The 22,172-nt window shown below is 34.6% G+C and overlaps 1 protein-coding gene and 1 long non-coding RNA gene across 4 annotated transcripts in view; one reads left to right on the top strand and one right to left on the bottom strand.

Moving 5' to 3' along the window:
• The window catches only part of STAG1 (STAG1 cohesin complex component), a 408,272-nt gene that overhangs the window by 257,843 nt on the left and 128,257 nt on the right, over positions 1-22,172 (top strand). For all 3 annotated transcript variants that reach the window (XM_058732364.1, XM_058732365.1, XM_058732367.1), the window contains 2 exons: positions 4,382-4,533; positions 6,481-6,554. In XM_058732364.1, the coding sequence (XP_058588347.1) occupies positions 4,382-4,533; positions 6,481-6,554 (226 nt within the window). The remainder of the gene's footprint in view (positions 1-4,381; positions 4,534-6,480; positions 6,555-22,172) is intronic.
• Positions 3,486-20,749, bottom strand: LOC131513044 (uncharacterized). Its single transcript, XR_009262424.1, has 2 exons — positions 20,705-20,749; positions 3,486-3,631 (listed from the first exon to the last, which is right to left on the bottom strand). It is a non-coding gene; the product is annotated as an uncharacterized LOC131513044 (long non-coding RNA).

Raw genomic sequence — 22,172 nt, 5'->3', positions numbered from 1 at the left:
ATCTCAATTATTTATGTTCACTCCTTTTTGTCTTCTTAATTCTCTTTAAACACACTCCAGTCAGATATCTGTTTCTGCCACTTCATTGTTTCTGTTCTTAGTCAGCAGTTACCTCTTTATTGTCCAAATCACAGGGAAGCTCCCAGGTATTACGTTTCTGTCTCAGTAGACATAGCTACTTCTTCCTTCTTAAGTCACTGTCTGAACTTGTTCTCTGGAATACACACTGTCATAATGGATCTTAAAAAGCTAAACTGTAAATACTGAATTATCTCAGAACTCAGTCTTCAGACCTTTTTATCTTTCCTGTCTTTATTCACTCTTTGGTGAATAAAGTGAAAACCAATTCCATAATTTATTATTTTTGTTAGAAAATAATGATGGTGGAAGAGGTAATATAGTCACATGATTTATATATATGGTAAAATGTCATTCACCCATGGCTCTGAGCTATCAAATTATCTTCTTGAAGGCAACCAAATTTGGCAGTCTCATAAATTTTTTTCCAAAGATTATGAATATAATAGCACATACATATTGATTGAGAGGCAGTATGTGATATAGTGCTTAAGAACTTGGACTGTGGAGCATAACTCCCTGTAATCAAATTCTGTCTCTGCCCAGTTGCTGGCTGTGTAACTTTCAAGTCTCTTAGCTGATCTTGGTCTCAGTTTTCTCCTATGTACAAAAAGAATAGTTATAATATACTTACTTGTTTGAGTTATGAGGTATAAATGACTAAGTATGTGTAAAGAGCTTACAAGAGTGGCACATAAAAATAAATAACATTCCTTTTTTCCATAAATGATAGCATTGTATACATACTCACAAGCTTCTTGCTTTTTTTTCCCCCATCAACAAATGTCTTGATAAGCTTTTCTTTTCAGCACATAAATCATGCCTCATTTTTCATTGGATGATGTGTTGTTTTATTTGCTCTAAATAATGTCTTTGATGATGACTTCAAATATATATCTACTGGATATTTCCACTTAGATACCTAATAAAATCAAAGCTTTCTAATTACCCTTGTCTTTTCTTTTGATCTTATTTTCCTACATTATAATCTATAATTTTTTTTTTAGCTAAATCTTCAGAATCTCTCTACCTATTGGTAACACTTTACTTCACGCCAGCATTGTTGTACTGAGTTGCTGAAAGCCAACAACTTGAGAATCATTATTCCAAACTTTTGGCAAAATATTTTCAGCTCCTAGTGTTCTCCTATTTAGTCTTCCTTCTTCCACTTTTACTCTTCTATAATCTGTTCGCACAGTGGTTTTAAATGCAAATCAAACTATTTCTCACCCATACCATATTTTCTGGTGGGTCTTATCTGCTTTAGATTTAATTCCTGAGTTCTGACTAGATTCTAGTAGAACTCTTGTAAACTGGTCTCTTGATTTCTTTCTTACTCTCATCTCCTGCCTCTGTTTCTGTGCTTCAGCTACATTAAATGCCTTGCTCTTTTATGAGTGCCCTCTTCATAACAATTTATCTTATAACCTTTGGACTCCTTTACCCTGGAACAATGTTCTGTCATATAATCATATACTCATCCCTTCACTTAATGGTCAAATGTGAACTCTGCAGAGAGGCCTTCTTGCCTGTGACTACCCTTTTTACCATACTTTTTTTAAAAATTCTGTATTTTTCATTATAGATTTTTTATTAACTGGCATACTTTTTTCGTTTGTATATTCTGTATTAGTTTATTATGTTCACTAACTTAGAATGTAATAACCATGAAGATAGATACTCTAATTCACTTCTGTACTTCTAGTTTGTAGTAGAATAGTGGTTACGTACATACTGGATTGATAGGTGAATGAGGAAGCACTAAATAAGTTTTTATTAAACTCTGTGGTATTAAGGCTAATTTTTTAATTACCAGTCTTTCACAAGCTAATACTTTTGTAAAATGCAAGCAAATGAATTATATGTTTCTTAGTGTCATATTATTAGTCAGTAGACATACAATCATTGTCAGATTGTTAAGAACATTTCTAAAAACTTACTTTCGAATTGTACTGATAATCAACTGTGAATAAACCTTTTGTGGTCAGCACCTATTTGCAGACCATACTATGAGTAGCACAGCATTAAAACAGGTTTGCCCTTCTATACCCAGTAGTTAAAATTTGAAGGCTAAATGAAGTATTCTTCTCTTCAGCAAACAAGGAGAAACTACTTCATAGCCAGTGTCACAGAACCAGGCTGAATTCCTGTAGGATTATTAATTTATAAAATAATTCCTTTAGTAATACTGGTGAAATTTAATTAGTGCTCACTCTGTGTAGGAATGAGTGTTTTTCACTGGACTCAGATATCACAGTCCCCATGTTATGTATGTGTCATTAAATTAGCAGTCTCTCAGTAGCCATTTATTTGCTAATTGTTGGTAAATGAAATGAAAATTTCAGTTGAAATTTGTTTTACAGATCAATAAGCATTTTATCTCAGGAAATACTGTTATATCCTGTCTTTTTGTGAAAACATATTGACCATTTTGCATTATGTTTATATGTCTAGGATGGGAAGAGGGTCATTACACAGTGGCAGTTGGCCTGTGGGATCTGGGTTCATAAGGAGATTATGTAGCTAAAAGCAAAAATCATTAAATTGAAGAAAATTTGTGTCTCAGCTTCCACTAAGGAATTCCAGCCAGGGTTGGTGTTAATTTTAAAGCTTTTCAACTCCTTGATATATAAGTCATTTTGTTTTGGGGACCTGGAGGTATATCCTGAATTAAAACTCCAAAGGGTATGATTTTGTATGCTCAGGACAAACTCTTATTACACTATTATCCATGACTTTGGGCAGTGTGAATGCCCCAGATCCCTCTTGTCTTTGAGCTATTCTCCTTTTTTATACAGATTAATTTAAAAAGTACTTTTAGGGGTGCCTGGGTGGCTTAGTCGGTTAAGTGTCCAACTTCAGCTCAGGTCATAATCTTGCACTTCATGAGTTAGAGCCCCACCTCTGGCTCTGTGCTGACAGCTCGGAGCCTGCAGCCTGCTTTGGATTCTGTCTTCCTCTCTCTCTTCCCCTCCCCGCTTGTGCTCTGTCTCTCTTTCACTCTCTCAAAAATAAATAAACTTAAAAAAAAAAAAAGTACTTTTAACTTTCACAGTATCATCAGATACCCTGACAGTGTGTAAAATATTGTAAAATCACTAGCCTGTATTTTGAAACACGAGAATATTTCTCAACTTACTATTGTGAGACACTGTATCTTAGGAAGAAGTATTTTAATTAAATGTATTTCTAAGTAGTTACTAACTTAAATATATTTGTTTACATCTTGTCTTATATTTTAGCTTAAAGGCAGCAATCACTATTAACATGGAGTTGCCAAAAAGCATACAGAGTTTCAGGTTAACATTATATATATATATATATATATATATATATATATATATATATATATATATATATATATATATAGTGTGTGTGTGCGCGTATAGATAATAGATGTGTTTAACTAAAGGGAAATCATAAGTTTTAAGAGAAATGCATGCTCCTATATAGTTATGGATGTTTGCCGATAAGTGGATCAGTATTCCAAAACATTGATCAGTTCATTTTTTAAAACTGCACATTCGTTCATACTTGCAGATGAATAAATAACCTAGAAAGAAAAAAAAGGAAGTTTTTTTTACCAGCACAAACTCTTAGTCCTTTGTCAGTATTTTTCTACACTATCAATAATGAAAATAAATATGAGTGGAGAAAAGTTTAAGGTTTGTGTTATACCTGTTTTTCAGATGACTTGAAACACAAGTTTGAAAATAAAGATTTGCAAATCCAAGTGAACATTTAAAAGTACATTAACACTGTGAGGAAAATAGGTCAATCAGAAGTTCACGGGGTACATTTTTGATTAATGAGTTTGGTAGGATCTGTATTTCAGGGTTTGGGAGTTATGCTATTCACTGAGAACAAACCATCTTTGTGGGTAAGGGTCATGAATTGATTGTAAATATCTAAGCCATCTTTGAAGTGTCTAAAGGTATTAAAGATGCAATTGTATACACAGAACTCATGGTCAGGAGAAAAACCTAACATGCATATTTGAAGGTCGGGAAGAGGGGGTGTTAAATTCTTCCTGCTGCTAATTAGGATGGAGCTGATTTTAAGGAGGAAAATGTTGTGAACTAAGCTATAGAGACACTAAGGCACAGAAAATTATGTTGCAGCCTAAGATCGTGACTTTATTTCTATAAAGTTAAGTTTTCTTTTTTTAATTTGTTATGCCGGAGTTGTAAAACACAGAAACTGACTAGTTTGTTTCCTTCACCCATTTCCATTATAAATTTGTTATCTTACGGATGAAAATCTGATTAATAGGTGAAAACCATAATCTTCCTTTATTTCATAGCCATGAAGCTCATGACTGCGTTGGTGAATGTTGCCTTAAACCTCAGTATTCATCAGGATAACACACAAAGACAATATGAAGCTGAGAGAAATAAAATGATTGGGAAGAGAGCTAATGAAAGGTTGGAGTTACTTCTTCAGAAACGCAAAGAGGTAAGTTTCATACGATCTTAAAAAGGTATGTGTGATTTTGTTTTTTGTTTGTTTGTTTTTGATGGGGCTGCGTGTGGCTGTGTGTGTGAGAGAGAGACAGAGGGACAGAGGGAGGGAGCAAGTGTGTTGTATGTATTTTAAATTATTTATTTAAGTCAGATGTGTGATCTCAAGGTTTCAAATTAAACTGGAATGTTCAGCCACTGATTATCTGAGTGCTGTCTGATGGCTGAAGAGAATCATGAAACAATCCTATGTTTGAAAGAAGGTAGTCTAGGGGTCAGGTAACTCAGAAAGATTATCAGGCTGTGAATTCAGAAAGCATAATAAATAGTATGGTCAGAGCTGGGTGCTAGCAAAGCTGCCCTTCTAGAAGGAAGCCAAAGACTACTTATTAGCTGATGAATAAGGCATTCCTATAAATAAGATTGGTCTCAGTTTTACACTGCAATTTTCATGTATGTGTGTGTGTGTGTGTGTGTGTGTGTGTACATCTATCTTGAAAGTGTTTTAAACTGGGTTTTTAGTAGGTAATATTTTTATTTGCCCAATAGGAAATCAAATTTTAAATATACAGTATTTTAACTTGAAAACAGAATAATATCACATTGCTACAAATAAATTACTGATGAATAATGGGTTATAACAGGCAACACGAAACGCAAACTAATTTTAAATTATTACCCATGCTGTATTAGGGTGCTAGCTGGGGCTGCTGTAACAGATACCAACACAGACTAAGTGGCTTCAAGTTGAAGATAACTCCAGTTTCTCCATGACTTCCGTGTGTGTCTGTGTCTCTAAATTTCTGCTTTCTATAAAGACACCAGTAATAATGGATTCAGGACCCACCTTACTCTAGAATGACCCCATCTTAACTAATTACATCTGACACAATCCTATTTCCAAATAAGGTTTGAGGTACTGGGGCATTAGGACTTCAGCATATGAATTTCTGAGGAACACAGTTAAAATCATATGTAATACTTGAAATTTTGTGAAAGTAAATTTTGGAACTGTGCATCAGTAAGTACTATTAACCAAACTGTATGCCTCTTATAAATTAATTTTTTATATAATAAAACATATAAAATAAAAAAAATTATTTCAGTAAAACTGAAATAAAGCATACAGCAAAAGAGTAAGTCTGAAGGAATTTTATTCTCACACTCTTACATGTAATAAAAGCAAATTATTTCACTGAGTATTACTACACAAGAGATTATAATAAGAAATATCACTTGGAATGTAATTTTGTATAAGTGCTTTTGTTCCTCTTGAGCAGTAACTAAGCTCAAACTTTAACTATGATCATTAGTATTTCCTGAATTTTATATCATTACTAGACTATTTTATTTTGTTGCTGCATTCTATGACTAATGGCGAGGATTGCTTCTATCTTCAATTATGCCTTCTGTATTGGGAACTTGGCCTAGTCTCAGTTATGGGCTAAACAGATGCAGAGTAATATTTGGATACTTTAGGTCGAATAGTAAGTTTCTTTTACAGTGGCAAATATGATCAAGGATGGCCTGCTACCAAGAGAGGCAAAACAAGCCAGGGGCCTGACTTTGTTGGAAGAGGTATAGAAATTGAGACTTCTTAAAAACAATAAAAAGAAAGAAACACAGACAGAAAATGAGGCTTTTTCTCAAAGCAGGTAGTATTTTGGATATTGGAATCTGGCCACATTTAGCCACATCACACTTTTGTTAGTTACTGTGTGTATGTATGTGTAAAGAGAGACAAAGAGGTTCTGAAGTCAGTTTAGTAAAGCTTTTGAAGTAATGCAGTAGTACTGGTAATTTCAAACAAGTGATGCACAATAAGTGAAAAAAAGGATTGATTATTATTCAGAATGAGAATAACTGGGAATTAAAAATAACTGGAACTGTTCATTTCAAATAAAATGATCAGGATTTAACTTTTTTTGTTTTTTCATTTCAGCTACAGGAAAACCAGGATGAAATTGAAAATATGATGAATTCTATTTTTAAGGGTATATTTGTTCATAGATACCGGTAAGGAATTTTAAAAATCACTTAGATTTTTAACTTAAATAATTTATTGCTTTTTTTGTAGTCCTAGGTAATTATAAAAATAGGAAACCCTCTATTTGTTTTGTTCTTTGGGAAACAGCTTTGGCTCTAAAAGCTAAATAAATGTCATACTACTGTTGTGGAAGAAATTGTTTTTTGTTTTTAAGTTTATTAGAAAAAGAGCACAAGTGGGGAAGGGGCAGAGAGAGAGAGTGAATCTAAAGCAGGCTCTGCACTGTCAGCATGGAGCCTAATGTGCGGCTCAAACCCACAAACCATGAGATCATGACTTGAGTTGTAACCAAGAGTCAGATGCTGCACCAACTGAGCCACCAGGCACCCCTATTGTGGAGGAAATTGTAACACTGCCATACTCTTTTAAGTTCAGATCATATATTGTTAGAAGCATTCAGTATATTTGGATTTATACTGATGGACTATTTATTAATAGGATATCATTAAATTAATGTGGTCTTAATATAATAAGATGTGATTGTCTTGATATTTGAAAAAATTCAATGCCCTGCTTCCTGTCCTGTGATACTCATCTTGTTTCACGGTCAAATTAACCAGGAGTGTTTTAAAAATACATCTTTGAAGATGGGAGAAAAGTTGACAAAAAAAGGGCACCTCTGTAAATAATCAACAACTCTTCTTTACCTTCATCTATACACATGAAAATAGAACCAAAGTATTTTTGTCATGCTCCATTGCAAGCCAGTTTAGTCTTTCTGTGAAGTTTTTAATTGTTGACTACATTATTAAGCAGCATATTTCACAGAGAATTAATGAATCATCTACATTAACTTGCTATGTTCTTTTAGTTAGGCATGATGTATGTTTAGATAGATAGACACAGATAATAGAAGCACTGTTTTTAGATACATTTGAGACTTTTTAATTGGCCAGTTAATTAATTTATTTATTTATTTATTTTTAATTTTTTTTTTTAATGTTTTATTTATTTTTGACAGAGAGAGAGAGACAGAGCATGAGCGGGGGAGGGTCAGAGTGAGAGGGAGACACAGAAGCCGAAGCAGGCTCCAGGCTCTGAGCCATCAGCACAGAGCCCGATGCAGGGCTCCAACTCACAGACCACGAGATCATGACCTGAGCCGAAGTTGGACGCTCAACCGACTGAGCCACCCAGGCGCCCCAGTTGGCCAGTTAATTTAAAAAGTTAGTTAAAACAGGGAAATCCATTAAAAAAAAAAAAGAAGTGTAGTTTGATATTTTAACTTAAACGTCTTGTTTTAATTCAGAGTATGAAAAAGACGTTTAATCTTCTTCTTAATTTTTTTAATGTTTATTTATTTTGAGAGGGAACATGCCACGTGAGTGGGAGAGGGGCAGAGAGAGGGAAAGAGAGAAACCCATGCATAGCATGGAGCCTGATGTGAGGCTTAATCCCACAAACCATGAGATCATGACCTAAGCTGAAATCCAGGGTTGGTCGCTCAACGGACTGAGCCACCCACACACCCCCTACCTTTTTTTTAAATCTTCTTGATATTTATACAAAGAAAAAGAAAACACTAACTTGAAAAGATATATGCACTCCTATGTTAATTACAGCGTTATTTATAATAACCAAGATATGAAAACAACCTATAGGTTGATGAATGGATAAAGAAATTTTATATATACAATGGAATATTTTTCAGCCATTAAAAAATAATGAAATCTTGTAATTTGCAACAACATGGATGGACCTCAAGAACATTATGCTGAGTGAAATAACTCAAGCAGAGAAGGACAAATACTGTGGATTATATGTGGAATCTAAAAACAACAACAAACTCATGGGTACAGAAAACAGATTGGTGGTTGCCAGAGGCAGGATGGATGAGGAAAATGGGTGAAGGGGGTCAAAAAGTAAAAAGGATAAAAAAAGATGAACTACTGAACAGCACCAGAAGTTAGCTTGCTGTTATCTAGTAATTTGTGACTATCTGCTGTATTATTAGGAAATTTAGGCAAGTTTAATAAATTCGCACCTAACTTCTTGAATGAATAATAGAACTTTTAGAAGAAACCTGGAAGATTACAATGCACTGGGAAGGGGTATCTGGGGTGCTCAGTGAGTTAAGTGTCTGACTTGATTTCTGCTCAAGTCATGATCTCATGATTCATGAGATCGAGCCTTGTGTCAGGCTCTGTGCTGATAGCACAGAGCCCGCTTGTGATTCTTTCTCTCCCTTTCTCTCTGCCTCTTCTCTGCTCATGCTGTCTCAAAATAAATAAACCTTTTTTTTTTTTTTTTTTCTCCTTTAACACACTGGGAAAATGTGTTTAATAGCTGATTAAAAAAAGATACTGAGAGAGACTGTATAGCCTGATAGGGACACACATCCTGAAGTTGGAGATGTTTGGGATTTGGGGAACTAAACCAATCAATTTAAAAAAAAAAAGAAAGAAAAGAAAAGAAAAAAGCCACCTGTCTTTTAAATAAACTTAAGAATAAGAAAACAAAATTATTAAATTTACTCACAGATTTACCATTTCCAGCTCTCCTCATTCCTGAGTTTCTCTGTTATTGCTTTACTTCTGCCTGTTTTATTTTTTTATATGAAAAACTCTTTATTTCACCAAAAAAAAAAAAAAAATAGGACCAAGGCCTTTAATTTCAGTATGGAATATTTGATTATAATTTCATATTCTCTTTTGTTCATAAACTACACATGTAGTAAGTTATAGAAAAGCTAATTTTTTAAAAAGCCAGAATTTCCAGGGACACCTGGGTGGCTCAGTCCGTTATGTGTCTGACTTAGGCTCAGGTCATGATCTCACAATTCGTAGGTTCAAGCCCCGCATCGAGCTCTGAACTGACAGCTTAGAGCCTGGAGCCTGCTTCAAATTCTGTCTCCCTCTCTCTCTGCCCCTCTTCCAGTCATGCTCTGTCACTCTTTCTCTCAAAAATAAACATTAAAAAATTTTTAAAAAACAAGAATTTCCATATATTTGCCATGTAGTCTTTTTCTATTATAACTTTATAAAGGTATAATTAATGTAAAACAAATTACATGTTATATAATTTTTTATAAGACCTATATATTTGGTCCTTTGGAACTTTTAGTCATACCTGCCAACCACTGGAGGGCTGGGGGACTGAAGGTTGAATCAGCTGATGGCAATGGCTTAGTCAATCATGAATATTCAGTGAAACCTCCATAAAAATCCAAAGGACTGGTTCAGAGAGCTTGGTGAACACAAACAAAGTAACACACCTAGAATGGGCATGAAAGCTATGTGCCCTTTCTCCATACCTTGCCCCGTGTATGTCTTCATCTGGCTATTGATTCAAATCCTTTATCATATCCTTTAGTTAATTGGTTAACGTAATTGTTCCCCTGAGTTTTATGAGCTGCTCTTGCATATTAAAAGAATATAAAGAGGATGTGGTTGGAACCTCCAGTCTAATAGCCCATGGGTCACAAGCACAGGTAACACAAAGCCTAGGGCTTATGATTGGCATTTGAAGTGGAGGATAGAGGACAATCTTGAAGGACTGAGCTCTTAACCTGTAGAGTCTGATGCTGTGTCCAGGTAGATAGTGTCAGAATTGAGCTGAATTCTCAGAAACCAGTAAGTATTGTTGGTGTGTGTGCGTGCAGGCAAAAACCCATGCCCCAAATTCAAATTGGGTCCAGGAACCCAAAAAGAGTTGGTGTCAGACACAGTTAAGTGCCTAAGTTTTGACATATATACACCTGTACAACTACCACAAGCAAGATAATGGAATATATCCATCATCCTGAAAAGTTTTCTCTTGTCACTTTGTAATTCCTCCCTACCTCCCTTTCTTCCAGTCTTCCCCTGCTCCCCAGAATCAATCAATTATCAATTTGCTAACTGTTTACATTTTTTTGGATTTCATAGGAATGGAATTATACAGTATGTACTCCTGATTTTTGTTGTTGTTTTCATCTGACTTTTTTCACTAAGCCTAATTAGTGTTCGTAAGTTTCATGAGTTTTAATAAGTTTTTCACATATGCTTTTTATCAGATTGAGGAAATATCCCTTCTGTTCCTAGTTTTCTGAGAGTTTTTATTAGAAATGAATTTTGGATTTTGTCAAATACTTTTCTACATCTGTGGAGGTTGGTATATATGGTTTTTCTTTTTTAAGACTGTTAATGTGAACTAAATTGGTTGATTTTATAATCTTAGCCTTAAATTCTTTGGCTAAACCCACAGTCATGATAAATTTTTCTTTCTAAATAAATTTGCTAAACTTTTCCTAAGAATTATAGTTCTGTGTTCAAGAGAGACCTATATAGATCTTTTTTTAAATTTTTTTTCTTTTTAAATTTGAGAGAGAGAAGAGAGCATGTGCATCAACAAGGGGGAGGGGCATAGGGGCAGAAGGAGAGAGAGAATACCAAGTAGGTTCCACACTCAGCACAGAGCCTGACACAGCGCTTGATCCCACAACCCTGGGATCATGATCTGAGCCAAAATCAAAAGTCAGACACTCAACCAACTAAGCCACCCAGGCTCCCCAAGAGAGATGTGTATCTCTTAACTTTTAATTTTATTGAATGTCTCTGACTGCTTTTGGTACTGTGGAAATGCTGGCTTTGTTGAATGAGCTGCAATGTGTTATCTCCTTCTTAATCATCTGGAAGAGTTTAATAATATTTTTTTTTTTCACATAGGCATTATACCATTGGGACTGAGTGTTTTCTTTGTAGGGATGTCTTTAATTGCAAATTAAATTTCTTTAATAGATATAAGTCTTTTCAGTATCAAGAAAATGATACGTTGATCTGCGTTGTTGAATTATATTCAACAATTATCAGCATAAAGTTGTTCATAAAATATCATTGGTTTCACATCTCTCATACCGATTGTATTTATTTTTCTTAAAAAGTAAGATTTTGGTTATATTGAACTCTATTATTTTTCTATTTTCTATCACATTGATTTCTGCAATTTTATTTATTTCCTTTTTCTGCTTACTTTGGGTTTCATTTACTCTGCTTTTTAGCTTCACAAGGTGGAAAGTGGGGTAATGGATTTGAGGCCTGTTTTCTTTTTTTTTTAATTTTTTTTTTTCAACTTTTTTTTTTTTTTTAATTTATTTTTGGGACAGAGAGAGACAGAGCATGAACAGGGGAGGGGCAGAGAGAGAGGGAGACACAGAATCGGAAACAGGCTCCAGGCTCCGAGCCATCAGCCCAGAGCCTGACGCGGGGCTCGAACTCACGGACCGCGAGATCGTGACCTGGCTGAAGTCGGACGCTTAACCGACTGCGCCACCCAGGCGCCCCTTGAGGCCTGTTTTCTAACAGTAGAATTTACTGCTATAAATCTCTCTTAGTATTGCTTTAGCTGTATCCCCTAAATTTGGATATGTTGTGTTTCCATTTTCATTCAGCTCAAATACTTTCTAATTTCCTTTTTGACTTGTTTCCTTGACAAGAAGAAAGTAGTTTACAAACATCTGAGAACTTTCTGTTATTGATTTCTAATTTAATTCCATTGTAGTCAGAGAACATACTTTGTGTAATTTGAATGCTTTCAAATTTATTGAGTTGTGTTTTATGACCCACAATATGGTCTATCTTAAGAAATGTTCTATTTACTCAGGAAAAATTACATACTGTGCTTTTGTTTTTAGGTCAAAATCTGTTAGTGTTGTTCAAGTAATTTCTATCCTTACTGATTTTCTGTCTGTTTATTCTAACCAATATTGAGAGGGTTTTTGTAGAAGTACTTTTGTATTCTTGATTCAAGTCCCTTATCACATAAATGGTTTGCAATTTTTTTTCTTGCCTATGGCTTTGTTTTCATTTTCTTAATGATACCTTACCTTTTGAAGAGCAAAAGTATTCCATTTGAAGGAAGTAATTTATTCACTTTTCTTCTGTGTACATGCTTTTGATATCTGTGAACATTTTTCCTAACCCCACATTTTTTTCTGTGTTTTATTCTAGAAATTTAATAACTTAATCTTATAAGTTAAAATATATATAAAGTTAACTATTATGTATTTTTTGGATATAAGGCTATAAGTCAACTTTTTACGTATAGATATTCATTTGTCCAAGCACCATTTGGTGAAATACTACCCTCCTCCAATTGAATTGCCTTGGAGCTTTTTTTCTTTTTTTAAGTAATCTGTACAACCAATGTGGGGCTCCAACTCATGACCCCCCAGATTAGGTTAAGAGTCCCACACTCTACTGACTAAACCAGCCAGGTACCCCTCCTTGGAGCTTTTCTTGAAAACTAAATGAATGCAAAGATTAATTTATGGATTTTCCTAATCTGTCCTTATACCCATACCATCTGTATTGATTAAAGCTTAGAGATATAATTGATGTAGGACCTGTAAGTTTAAGTTGTACAATGTGATGATTTGATTCACATATATGATGTGAAGTGATTACCACAGTAAGGTTACTTAACACCTCAGTTGCCTCACGTAAGCACCTTCTTTGTGTGGTGGTGATTACATTTAAGATTTTCTCTCTTAGCAACTTCCAAGTATGTAATAAATACAGCTTTGTTAACTATAGTCACAATGCTGTACATTAGATCTCTAGAACTTACTCATCTTATAACTGGAAGTTTGTACTCTTTGACCAACATATCTCCATTTCTGTCATTGCCCAGCCTCCAGCAACCACCATTCTACTCTATTTCTTTGAGTTTGGCTTATTTAGATTCCATGTATAAGTAGAACATGCTTACTTGTCTTTTTTCAGAGTACCTTTAAAAAATTAGGTTGTGTTAAATCCTCCTACTTTGTTCTTTTTCAAAATTATTGTGACAATTATAGATTTTTGTATTTCTATGTAAATTTTAGAGTCAACATGTCAATTTTTAAAAAATTTGTATTTCTTCATTTTGAGAGAGAGAGAGAAAGAGACAGTGCAAGCAAGGGTGTGACAAAAAGAGAGCAAGAGAGAGAATCCAAGCAGCCTCTACGCTGTCAGCACAGATCCCAACATGGGGCTTGATCTCATGAACTGTGAGATCATGACCTGAGCCAAAACCAAGAGTCGGATGCTTAACCAACTGAGCCAGCTAGGTGCCCCCAGCTTGTCAATTTTTACATAAAAGTCTGCTGGAATTCTGATGGAGAATATGACTCTATAGACCAATGCAGAGGGAATTGCATTTTTCACATTTTGAATCTTCCAATCTATGAATAGAGATTGTTATCTCCACTTGTTTAGATATTCTTTAATTTCTCTTGGCTGTTTTTCATGATTTTTCAAGTATAAATCTTACAGTACTACTTTCATTAAATTTAGTTTAAGTGTTTTCATTTTTTATTCTATTGTAAATGAAATTGTTCTCTTAATTTCTATTCTAGATTCTTCCTTACTAATGTATAAAAAATACAGGTGATTTTTTTTTTATTCCTTCAGAATTACAAGATACTTTCATTGTTCTATAGTCTTGAGATTTTGTTTGTTTTTGTAGATTATTTAGGATTTTCTACATAACATGTCATGTCATATGTGAATAAAGACCGTTTTAATTCCTACTTTCTATCTAAGTCTAAACACTTTCTATTTCTGTGTCTTTAATTTTTTTTTTAACTTTATTACACTGGCTATAGAACTTCACTACAAAACTGGGTAAAAGTGGTAAGAGAGGGCAGCTTTCCTTTTTTCCTAATCTTAAGGGGAAAACAGCCTTTAATGTCAGTAGCTATTAAGTTTTGTATTGATACCCTTTAGTCAGATGAGGAAATTCCCTTGTAACCTTATTTCATATGTTGTTTTTATCATGATTGACTGATTTTATTTTTTTTCTGTTTCAGTTAAGATGAAAATACAGACTTTTTCCTTTATTCTGTTAAGATAGTGCATTATATTAATTATATTAATTGATTTCCAGATATTAGACCAATTTTGTATTCTGGTAAAAATTCTACATCATCCTGATACATAATCCTTTTACATGCTGCTGGATTCAGTTTGCTAATATTTTATTAAGGATTTTTGTGTCTCCTCTCATAGGGGGGCATTAATCTGCCAACTGGCCTCATAGAATATCTGGGAAGTCTTCCCTTCTGCTCTGTTTCCTGAAAGAGTTTATGAAAGATTAGTATTATTTCTTTTTTATTAATTTGATCGAATTCACCAGTGAAGCCCTTTAAGCCTAGCTAGTATTTTTGGATGGTGATTTTCATTTACTGATTAAATATCTTGTTACACATTTTTCCTGTTTGTTTGTTTTTTTTAACATTCATTCATTTTTGAGACAGTGCGAGTGGGGGAGGGCAGAGAAAGAGGGAGACACAGAATCCAAAGCAGGCTCCAGGCTCTAAGCTGTCATCACAGAGCCCGATGCGGGGCTCGAACTTACGAACTATGAGATCATGACCTAAGCCAAAGTCAGAGGCTCAGCCGACTGAGCCACCCAGGTGCCTCTGGTTTTTCTGTTTATTGATTCATTATAGTAATTTTTGTCTTTCAGACAATATGTCCATTTCATGTATATTGCAGATTTGATGGCATAGTGTGGCTTTTGATAGATATTTCCTTGGAATCCTTTTTATTTCTGTAGGATTGGCAGTGATGCCTATTTGATTTTTGTTTGTTTTTGTATCTTCTTTCCTTTTTGTCTTAGTCTAGCTAAAGGTTTATCCATTTTACTGATCTTTTCAAAGATTGAACTTTTGGTTTCATTGACATTATTTATGTATTTTTTATTTCACTGATTTTTGCTTTATTCCTTATTTCTTTTCTGTCTGATTGCTTTCGTTTTAATTTATTCATCTCTTTCTAGTTTCTTAAGGTAGAAACTGAGGTTACTGATCTTATATCCCTCTTCCTTTCTTATCTAGCCTTTTAAGGCATAAATTTCCCACAAAGCACTGCTTTAGTGACATAGCAGGATTTTTGATAATGATATATTTTAATATTTATTCTATACAAATCATTTCCTTATTTCTGTATTGAGATTTCTTCTTTGACTCATGGGTTATTAAGTCTTTTGTTTAATTTTTAAATATTTGGAGATCTTCCATTAATTTCTATTATTAATTTCTAATTTAACTTTGTTGTGGTTATTAAACATACTTTAAGGGATTTCAATCATTTTACATTTAGTGGGACTTGTTTTTTCCCTATCCTTTTGAATTATTGAAAAAAAAAAAATAGTTCCATGCCAAAATGCCATAGGTTTCTACTGTTTTAACCCAAAGGTTGACAACGTTTTTGAATAAATGCTTCTCAGTTCTTTTGGTTGATTTCCAGGAAGCTGAAATGATTGTTTTTGTCTTCATAGTTCTTTTTTGGGAGAAAACATTTCCCAACCACTTCACTCTCCTATTGCCTCACATTCATTTTTAAAAGATATTCTCTCTTGTTATGGAATTCTAGGTTGACATTTTGGGATTTTTTTTAGCACTTGAAAGGAATTGATCCACTCTCTTTGGTTTCCCTTGTTTCCGACTAGAAAGAAATCTGTCATTTTTTTCTTACATATTTTATAGTTTATTTTTTTGCTGTGATTGCGTTTAAAAGTTTTATCGCTACAACTAGTAGAGATAACCAATGCTATTAACCTATTCTGTTACAATGTTCTTTGCTGCCATTTTCTTAATGTTTGTTTCATCTCTTCCATGCTCTCCTCAAACATACATACTTGTTATAACAACTGTTTGAATGTTTTTATAAATATTCATCTACTTTTTTCTTAGACATGATTATGTGTAATCCTTATTTTTAAGGTTTGTTATGTGGACCAGAGCAGTATTTTGTCTAAGACTAATTTCCTCCCAATACTAAGATAATAGCATTTTCTGAACTGAACTCTACTCTGAACTCTAGCCCTGTGAATTGCAAGGTTTTTCTGCTCTGGCTCATTGGGACACAAAATACTCCCAGCTCTGCATGTGCTATCTCCTCTCCCCATTCTTTCCCCAGCTTTAGGTGGTTTGTTTGTGTGTGTGTGTGTGTGTGTGTGTGCTTTTTAGTATTCAGCTGATGAGGATACAGTCTTTGTGCAGATCTTCAGAGGTTACTGTCTATGTACATCTCTCCCCTCTGATACTATGCCTTGTAAAAATCTAGCCACTTTGTACTCTAGAGTCCCAACTCTTTCTCCTCAACTCAGGGATATACCCAGCCTCTGTCTTGGTTCCTCTGCCAATACTGCTACCTGGCAGGCACCAATCTGGTGCATTCTGAATTACCTTATTTGTTACCCTCTCTCAAAGATTACTGTCCTGCTCTGCCTAATAGCCAACATCTAAAAGTCATTATTTTATATATCTTACTCAGGTTTTTAATTTTTTCAAGTGGGTATATAAATCCTGTCCATCGTGACTCAGCCATGCAATCTTAGTACGGAATCCATATTATTTTTTTATTATTTTACCTTAGTCTTCAATGCTAACATTACGTAATTTTTATTTTAGAGTTTCACCCTTATTGAATCTTGCCAAAGCTTCAACTAATCATTCTCATAAAAAAAATTCTTTAATTTTGTTACCCTATTGATTTTTATTTAATGAGGCCTTAAATAAACTAGTATTCATCTGTCACAGCTTACTTTTGATACATTAAAATTTTAGCTGTGTGAACCAGAATTACAAACAGTTGAGAATGTGACCTGCCTTCCAAAGTTATCAGTTAGAGGTACCAATCATTGATTTTTCCAGAAGTATTACTTACTCTGTAAAGGGGTGATGTTACTGCATGTACGTACTAGAAATAGAAGATGCTGTGCAGTGATGGCACTTTAATGCCTTGAGTCTCACATGCTACTTTAATGTCAGACAAATATTGAATATTGGAGTGGCTCAGTCGGTTAAATGTCTGACTTTGGCTCAGGTCATGATCTCGCGGTCCGTGAGTTTGAGTCTCGCATCAGGCTCTGTGCCGACAGCTCAGAGCCTGGGGCCTGCTTCAGATCTGTGTCTCCCTCTCTCTCTCTGCCCCTCCCCTGCTCACATGCTCTGTCTCTGTCTCTCAAAAATAAATAAATGTTAAAAAAATTATAAAATAAAAATATTGAATATTAATCTATATGCTGGTAGATCTAACTACTAATTTATAGGAGATAATGGAAAATAGAAGAGCTTTTTGTATGACTCCATCTTCATGGTATCATTTTAGCCCAGAATGTAATGAGTTATACAGACCAAAATGACCCATTTCCTTCAACAAATAAATGGCATATAATAAGAACAAGTAGGTATAAAAACACAATATAAAATATTGGATATGAAAAATATATTTATGATATAGATAGGTATTTAGTGAACAAGATACACTCTAGACTGTTGAAGGCACAATTAGTGAATTAGAATATAATACTGAGGATTTAACCCCAGCAAAGAAGATATGGAATAACATTTCTAATACATGCGGGATTGTTTGAGAGGCTTCATAATTCCTTTACATAGGATTCCAAAAGAAGAGAAAGGTATTGGAAAGAAGTGGTATTAATGAGAAAGCTGAAATTTTATAAAATCGGTTAAAATAGAATTGTCAGATTGGAAAGACTTAATGAGTATTGAGTAGGTTAAGAAAATATTTCACTTTTAATCATGCCATAGTCAAAGTGCATAACATGAAACATTATGAGAAAATCTTAAAAGCAACCAAAAAAAAAGACTATTATTTCAGTGGTGGAACACACCATAAGAACAAACAATGGAAGAGGAGGTAACAGAGCAAAGATTGCAATAATTTGAGAGGACAAAAAATGGATGTGTTTTGTTCTCTTTTACTTTTTTATACTATAGTGAAACATTTTGTAATAATGTTTTCAGAGTTATTCTTATACAATACTGTGTTATGATTTATTCTGAGCAAATTGCCATCTTTTTAAAATTTTAGTCATCTTCCTAATATTTTTTTAAATTTCTTTCTAACATTTTTGAGAGGGAGAGAGACAGAGCACGAGTGGGGGAGAGGCAGAGAGAGGGGAGATGCACAATTGGAAGCTGGCTCCAGGCTGTAAGCTGTCAGCACAGGGCCCCATGCAGGACTCAAACCCATGAACCGCAAGATCATGACCTGAGCTGAAGTCGAATGCTTAACCAACTGAGCCACCCATGACCCCTAATATTTTTCATTTTTTACTTAACCTGTGTGTCAGGTTGATAGTTCAAATGTGAATATAAATTAAAGATACTGTTCTTTAAAAGTTAATGTATTCTTCACATTCAACTTTTAATCTTATGCCTTAAACTTTTGTTAATAGTAAAATAGTGAGTAATGCAGGATAGCAGATAGCCATGTCACCTGTTCTGTATGAAACTCTCAGTGATGTAGTGCCTTTCATTTTGTCACTATTTTCACTAAAGGATAATGGAATAAAAATGAGGTGAAAAATATTTGCAATTTATAAAACTATTGTATTTCTAATGCATTTTAATCATCCTGGATAATCCAGGTTGATCGTTATTTGATTATCCTGAAATAATTAAATGAAAAATCTGGATTTAACTAACAGGAGAGTTGCAGCTCTTCAGGTCTGCTTTTAAACATTACTGCTTCACAAAATCCTTCCTTGACCCCATCTTCACCCTTCTAACATTTTTCTATGCCTCTGTGTTCCCTGTACTGCCCTTTACTAACATTTATCATTTGCTTAGATAATTTATTTTAAGTTAAGGTCTTTATTAAGTTCTTGTTCTCAGTCTAATAAAGGATACAATATGACTTTTCAGTAATTCTTTAGCTGTTCCTTTCGCTTTTGGGCTATTTTTTTTTTTTTAATTCTTCAAGTTCTAGTTTAGAAAATATAATTTTTTTAGCCAAATATTAGTGACAAAATTGGTTGAGACATGAATTCATTTTGTGCTACAATTTAGATAGCAGCCTTCTTGGCACTTGTAATTATTTCTCACTCTAGAGCTCTCATGAGATTCCTTGTACATGAGAGATAATTGTAAGTGTCACAATGCCCATATTAGCCAAGAGTTATTCTCCAAAATTTGTATTGCAGTCATTTTAATTTAGTCTACTTCCTTACTGGGAAAGCATCTGTAAGAGTAGTACAAGAAACATTTCATTAAAATACACTGGAGTTAAATTTCATTTTGTTGTAAGCAGAAAATAATTTGAATTCCATCTGCCCAGAAAGCAATTCAAAGTGAAAACTTTAAAGTCTATATATTAAAGAGCCACATCTCCCATAAAGGCACACTAACTGTGAAGGTCAGTAAATTAGATAAGTTTTTCATAGAAATGAACATAATTTTTTTTTGCTGTGACATAGAGTTACAACAAAGGATTAATCACCACAGAATTATTATTTTCTAGGTTTTTTTTTTCTTTTTGAGTTCAAAAGTAAAGTGAACCTGACTTCAATTTAGTTGTTCATTTCAAGGCTGCAATACCACAATTATGAAAATTAGTTAATCTTATGATTGCCTTTTACACCTTCCCCTGTTGTACTAACTTTTTTACCCCCTTTAATCTTTGCTTTGGAAATTCCTAAATATCACGTAAACATTATTATTTTTTTTTAATTTTTTTAATGTTTATTTTTGAGAGGGAGACAGAGCACAAATGGGGAAAGGGAGACACAGAATCTGAAGCAGGCTCCAGGCTCTGAGTTGTCAGCACAAAGCCCAGTGTGGGCCTGGAGCTCATGAGCCATGAGATCATGACCTGAGCTGAAGTCAGATGCCTGACCAACTAAGCCAGCTGGGCACCCCTAAACATTACTTTTCCAAATGGACTGAGGGTGTTGGAAATAGATATTAAGGTGTTAAAAAGAACTTTAATATGAAAATCAAGGGTTAGTGGAATATTTCAAAAACATACTGCATTTTTATTGTACACTTTGCTCAAATAAAATGTTCATAGAGGGCAAGAAAGCTATATCTGGTAATAAGAGGATATGACAGAACTAACATCACAGGAGCTTGAAAGAACAATCAGTGTTGTTATTTAGAGTAAAATGAAGGCATTGTAAGCATAGAGATGACCACAGACATGTAGATACTGATGCACTTAAGCTATTTGGACTAAGGAAGAACTCACTCATGGACCAGACTAGAAGATTGGTTATTGGTATGGGTCTTCGGTAATAGTAGAAAGTAATGATATGTTTTGTCATGTAACAAACCACTCCATGTGGTTGATTCTAATATGGCTTACTTAGGTAGCTGGTGGCAGAAAGACCCCAGTTGAGAAAGACTCACCATGTGGAGTTCTCTTTTGGGCAGCTAGAATGTCCTCAGGACATGGCTCAGAGAGAGTGATCCAAGAAAGTGAAGTCACAAAGCAGAAGTCACGATCTCTTTTATGACCTAACCTCGAGTCAAAAGCCATCATTTCTACCACACTATATTTGTTAGAAACAAATTACTAAGTATACCCACATTAAAAAAAATAAGAATGTATCTCTACAAAAAACAATTAACAAGGAATTTGTGGACATATTTTAAAACTACCACAAAGGAGTTCTAATTTTATGTATAATCTGTGATTACATAATATAATTACCTATAGAGAATGATTAGTCTAACAGGATGGTATCAGCAGGCAAAGTGGATTGGAATTTCAAAACCTGAACAGGAAACAAATTGCCTCGGGACTTTTAATAGTAGCAGAATGTGCTGTCTGACCACACATAGTCAAATTGTAAGTCTAGAAAGGATATTAAGAAAAATTTTTTTAATGTTTATTCATTTTTGAGAGACAGAGACAGCGCACGAGCAGGGGAGGAGCAGAGAGAGAGAGCACACGGAATCTGAAGCAGGCTCCTGGCTCTGAGCTATCAGCGCAGAGCCCGACACGCGCTCAGACTCGTAAACCATGAGATCATGACCTCAGCCGAAGTCAGATGCTCAACCAACTGAGCCACCCAGGAGCACTGGATATTAAAAATTCTTTAGTTAAGGGGGAGAGGGGTCAGACTGGCATCTGAAATAGACAAGGATTGGGATTCCAAGAAGACAAGTTGTATCAAAATGTTGGCAGTGCATGCAGAGAGGATCTATTTCCAAGAACATAAGCTTTTAGGAGAATGGTAAGACTAATAATCATTAGAAATTAGACTTAGACATAAAGATGGTTATAAAAAGATTTTGAACAAGATTTCTCTCCTGAAAGCTATAAGCCTTTGTCATTTCTAGATCTTAATACCAATACACTCATGATGTTAATACCAATAGTAATGGTATTCGTATTGGTAATACCAGTGGCAATGAATGGAAGAATGTTTGAACTGTGTATATGTGCAGTTACCATACTTAGTAGTCTTTGTAGGTTTTGTTTTTTTCTTTTTAGTTTATTTATTTTGAGAAGGAGAGGGAGGGGCATAGAGCCAGAGAGAGAGAATACCAGGCAGGCTCCACGTAGCTCTGTGCAGAGCCATACTAAGGGAGTGTGAAGCACTGACAATGAGACCACGACCTGGACTGATATCTAGAGTTGGACTATTAAGGGGCGCCTGGGTGGCTCGGTCAGTTGAACATTAGACTTCGGCTCAGGTCATGATCTCCCAGTTCACGAGTTCGGGCCCTTCATTGTGCTCTGTGATGACAGCTCAGAGCCTGGAGCCTGCTTCAGATTCTGTTTCCCTCTCTGCCTGCTTGCTCACTCGCTGTCTCTCAAAAATGAATAAATGTTAAAAAAATTTTTAAGAAGAAAAGAAGAGTTGGACTA

Source organism: Neofelis nebulosa, chromosome 5, assembly GCF_028018385.1.
Source record: "Neofelis nebulosa isolate mNeoNeb1 chromosome 5, mNeoNeb1.pri, whole genome shotgun sequence".
Lineage (NCBI taxonomy): Eukaryota > Metazoa > Chordata > Mammalia > Carnivora > Felidae > Neofelis > Neofelis nebulosa.
Note: the sequence above shows the minus strand (reverse complement) of the source record. Positions and strands in the feature narration are given on the sequence as shown.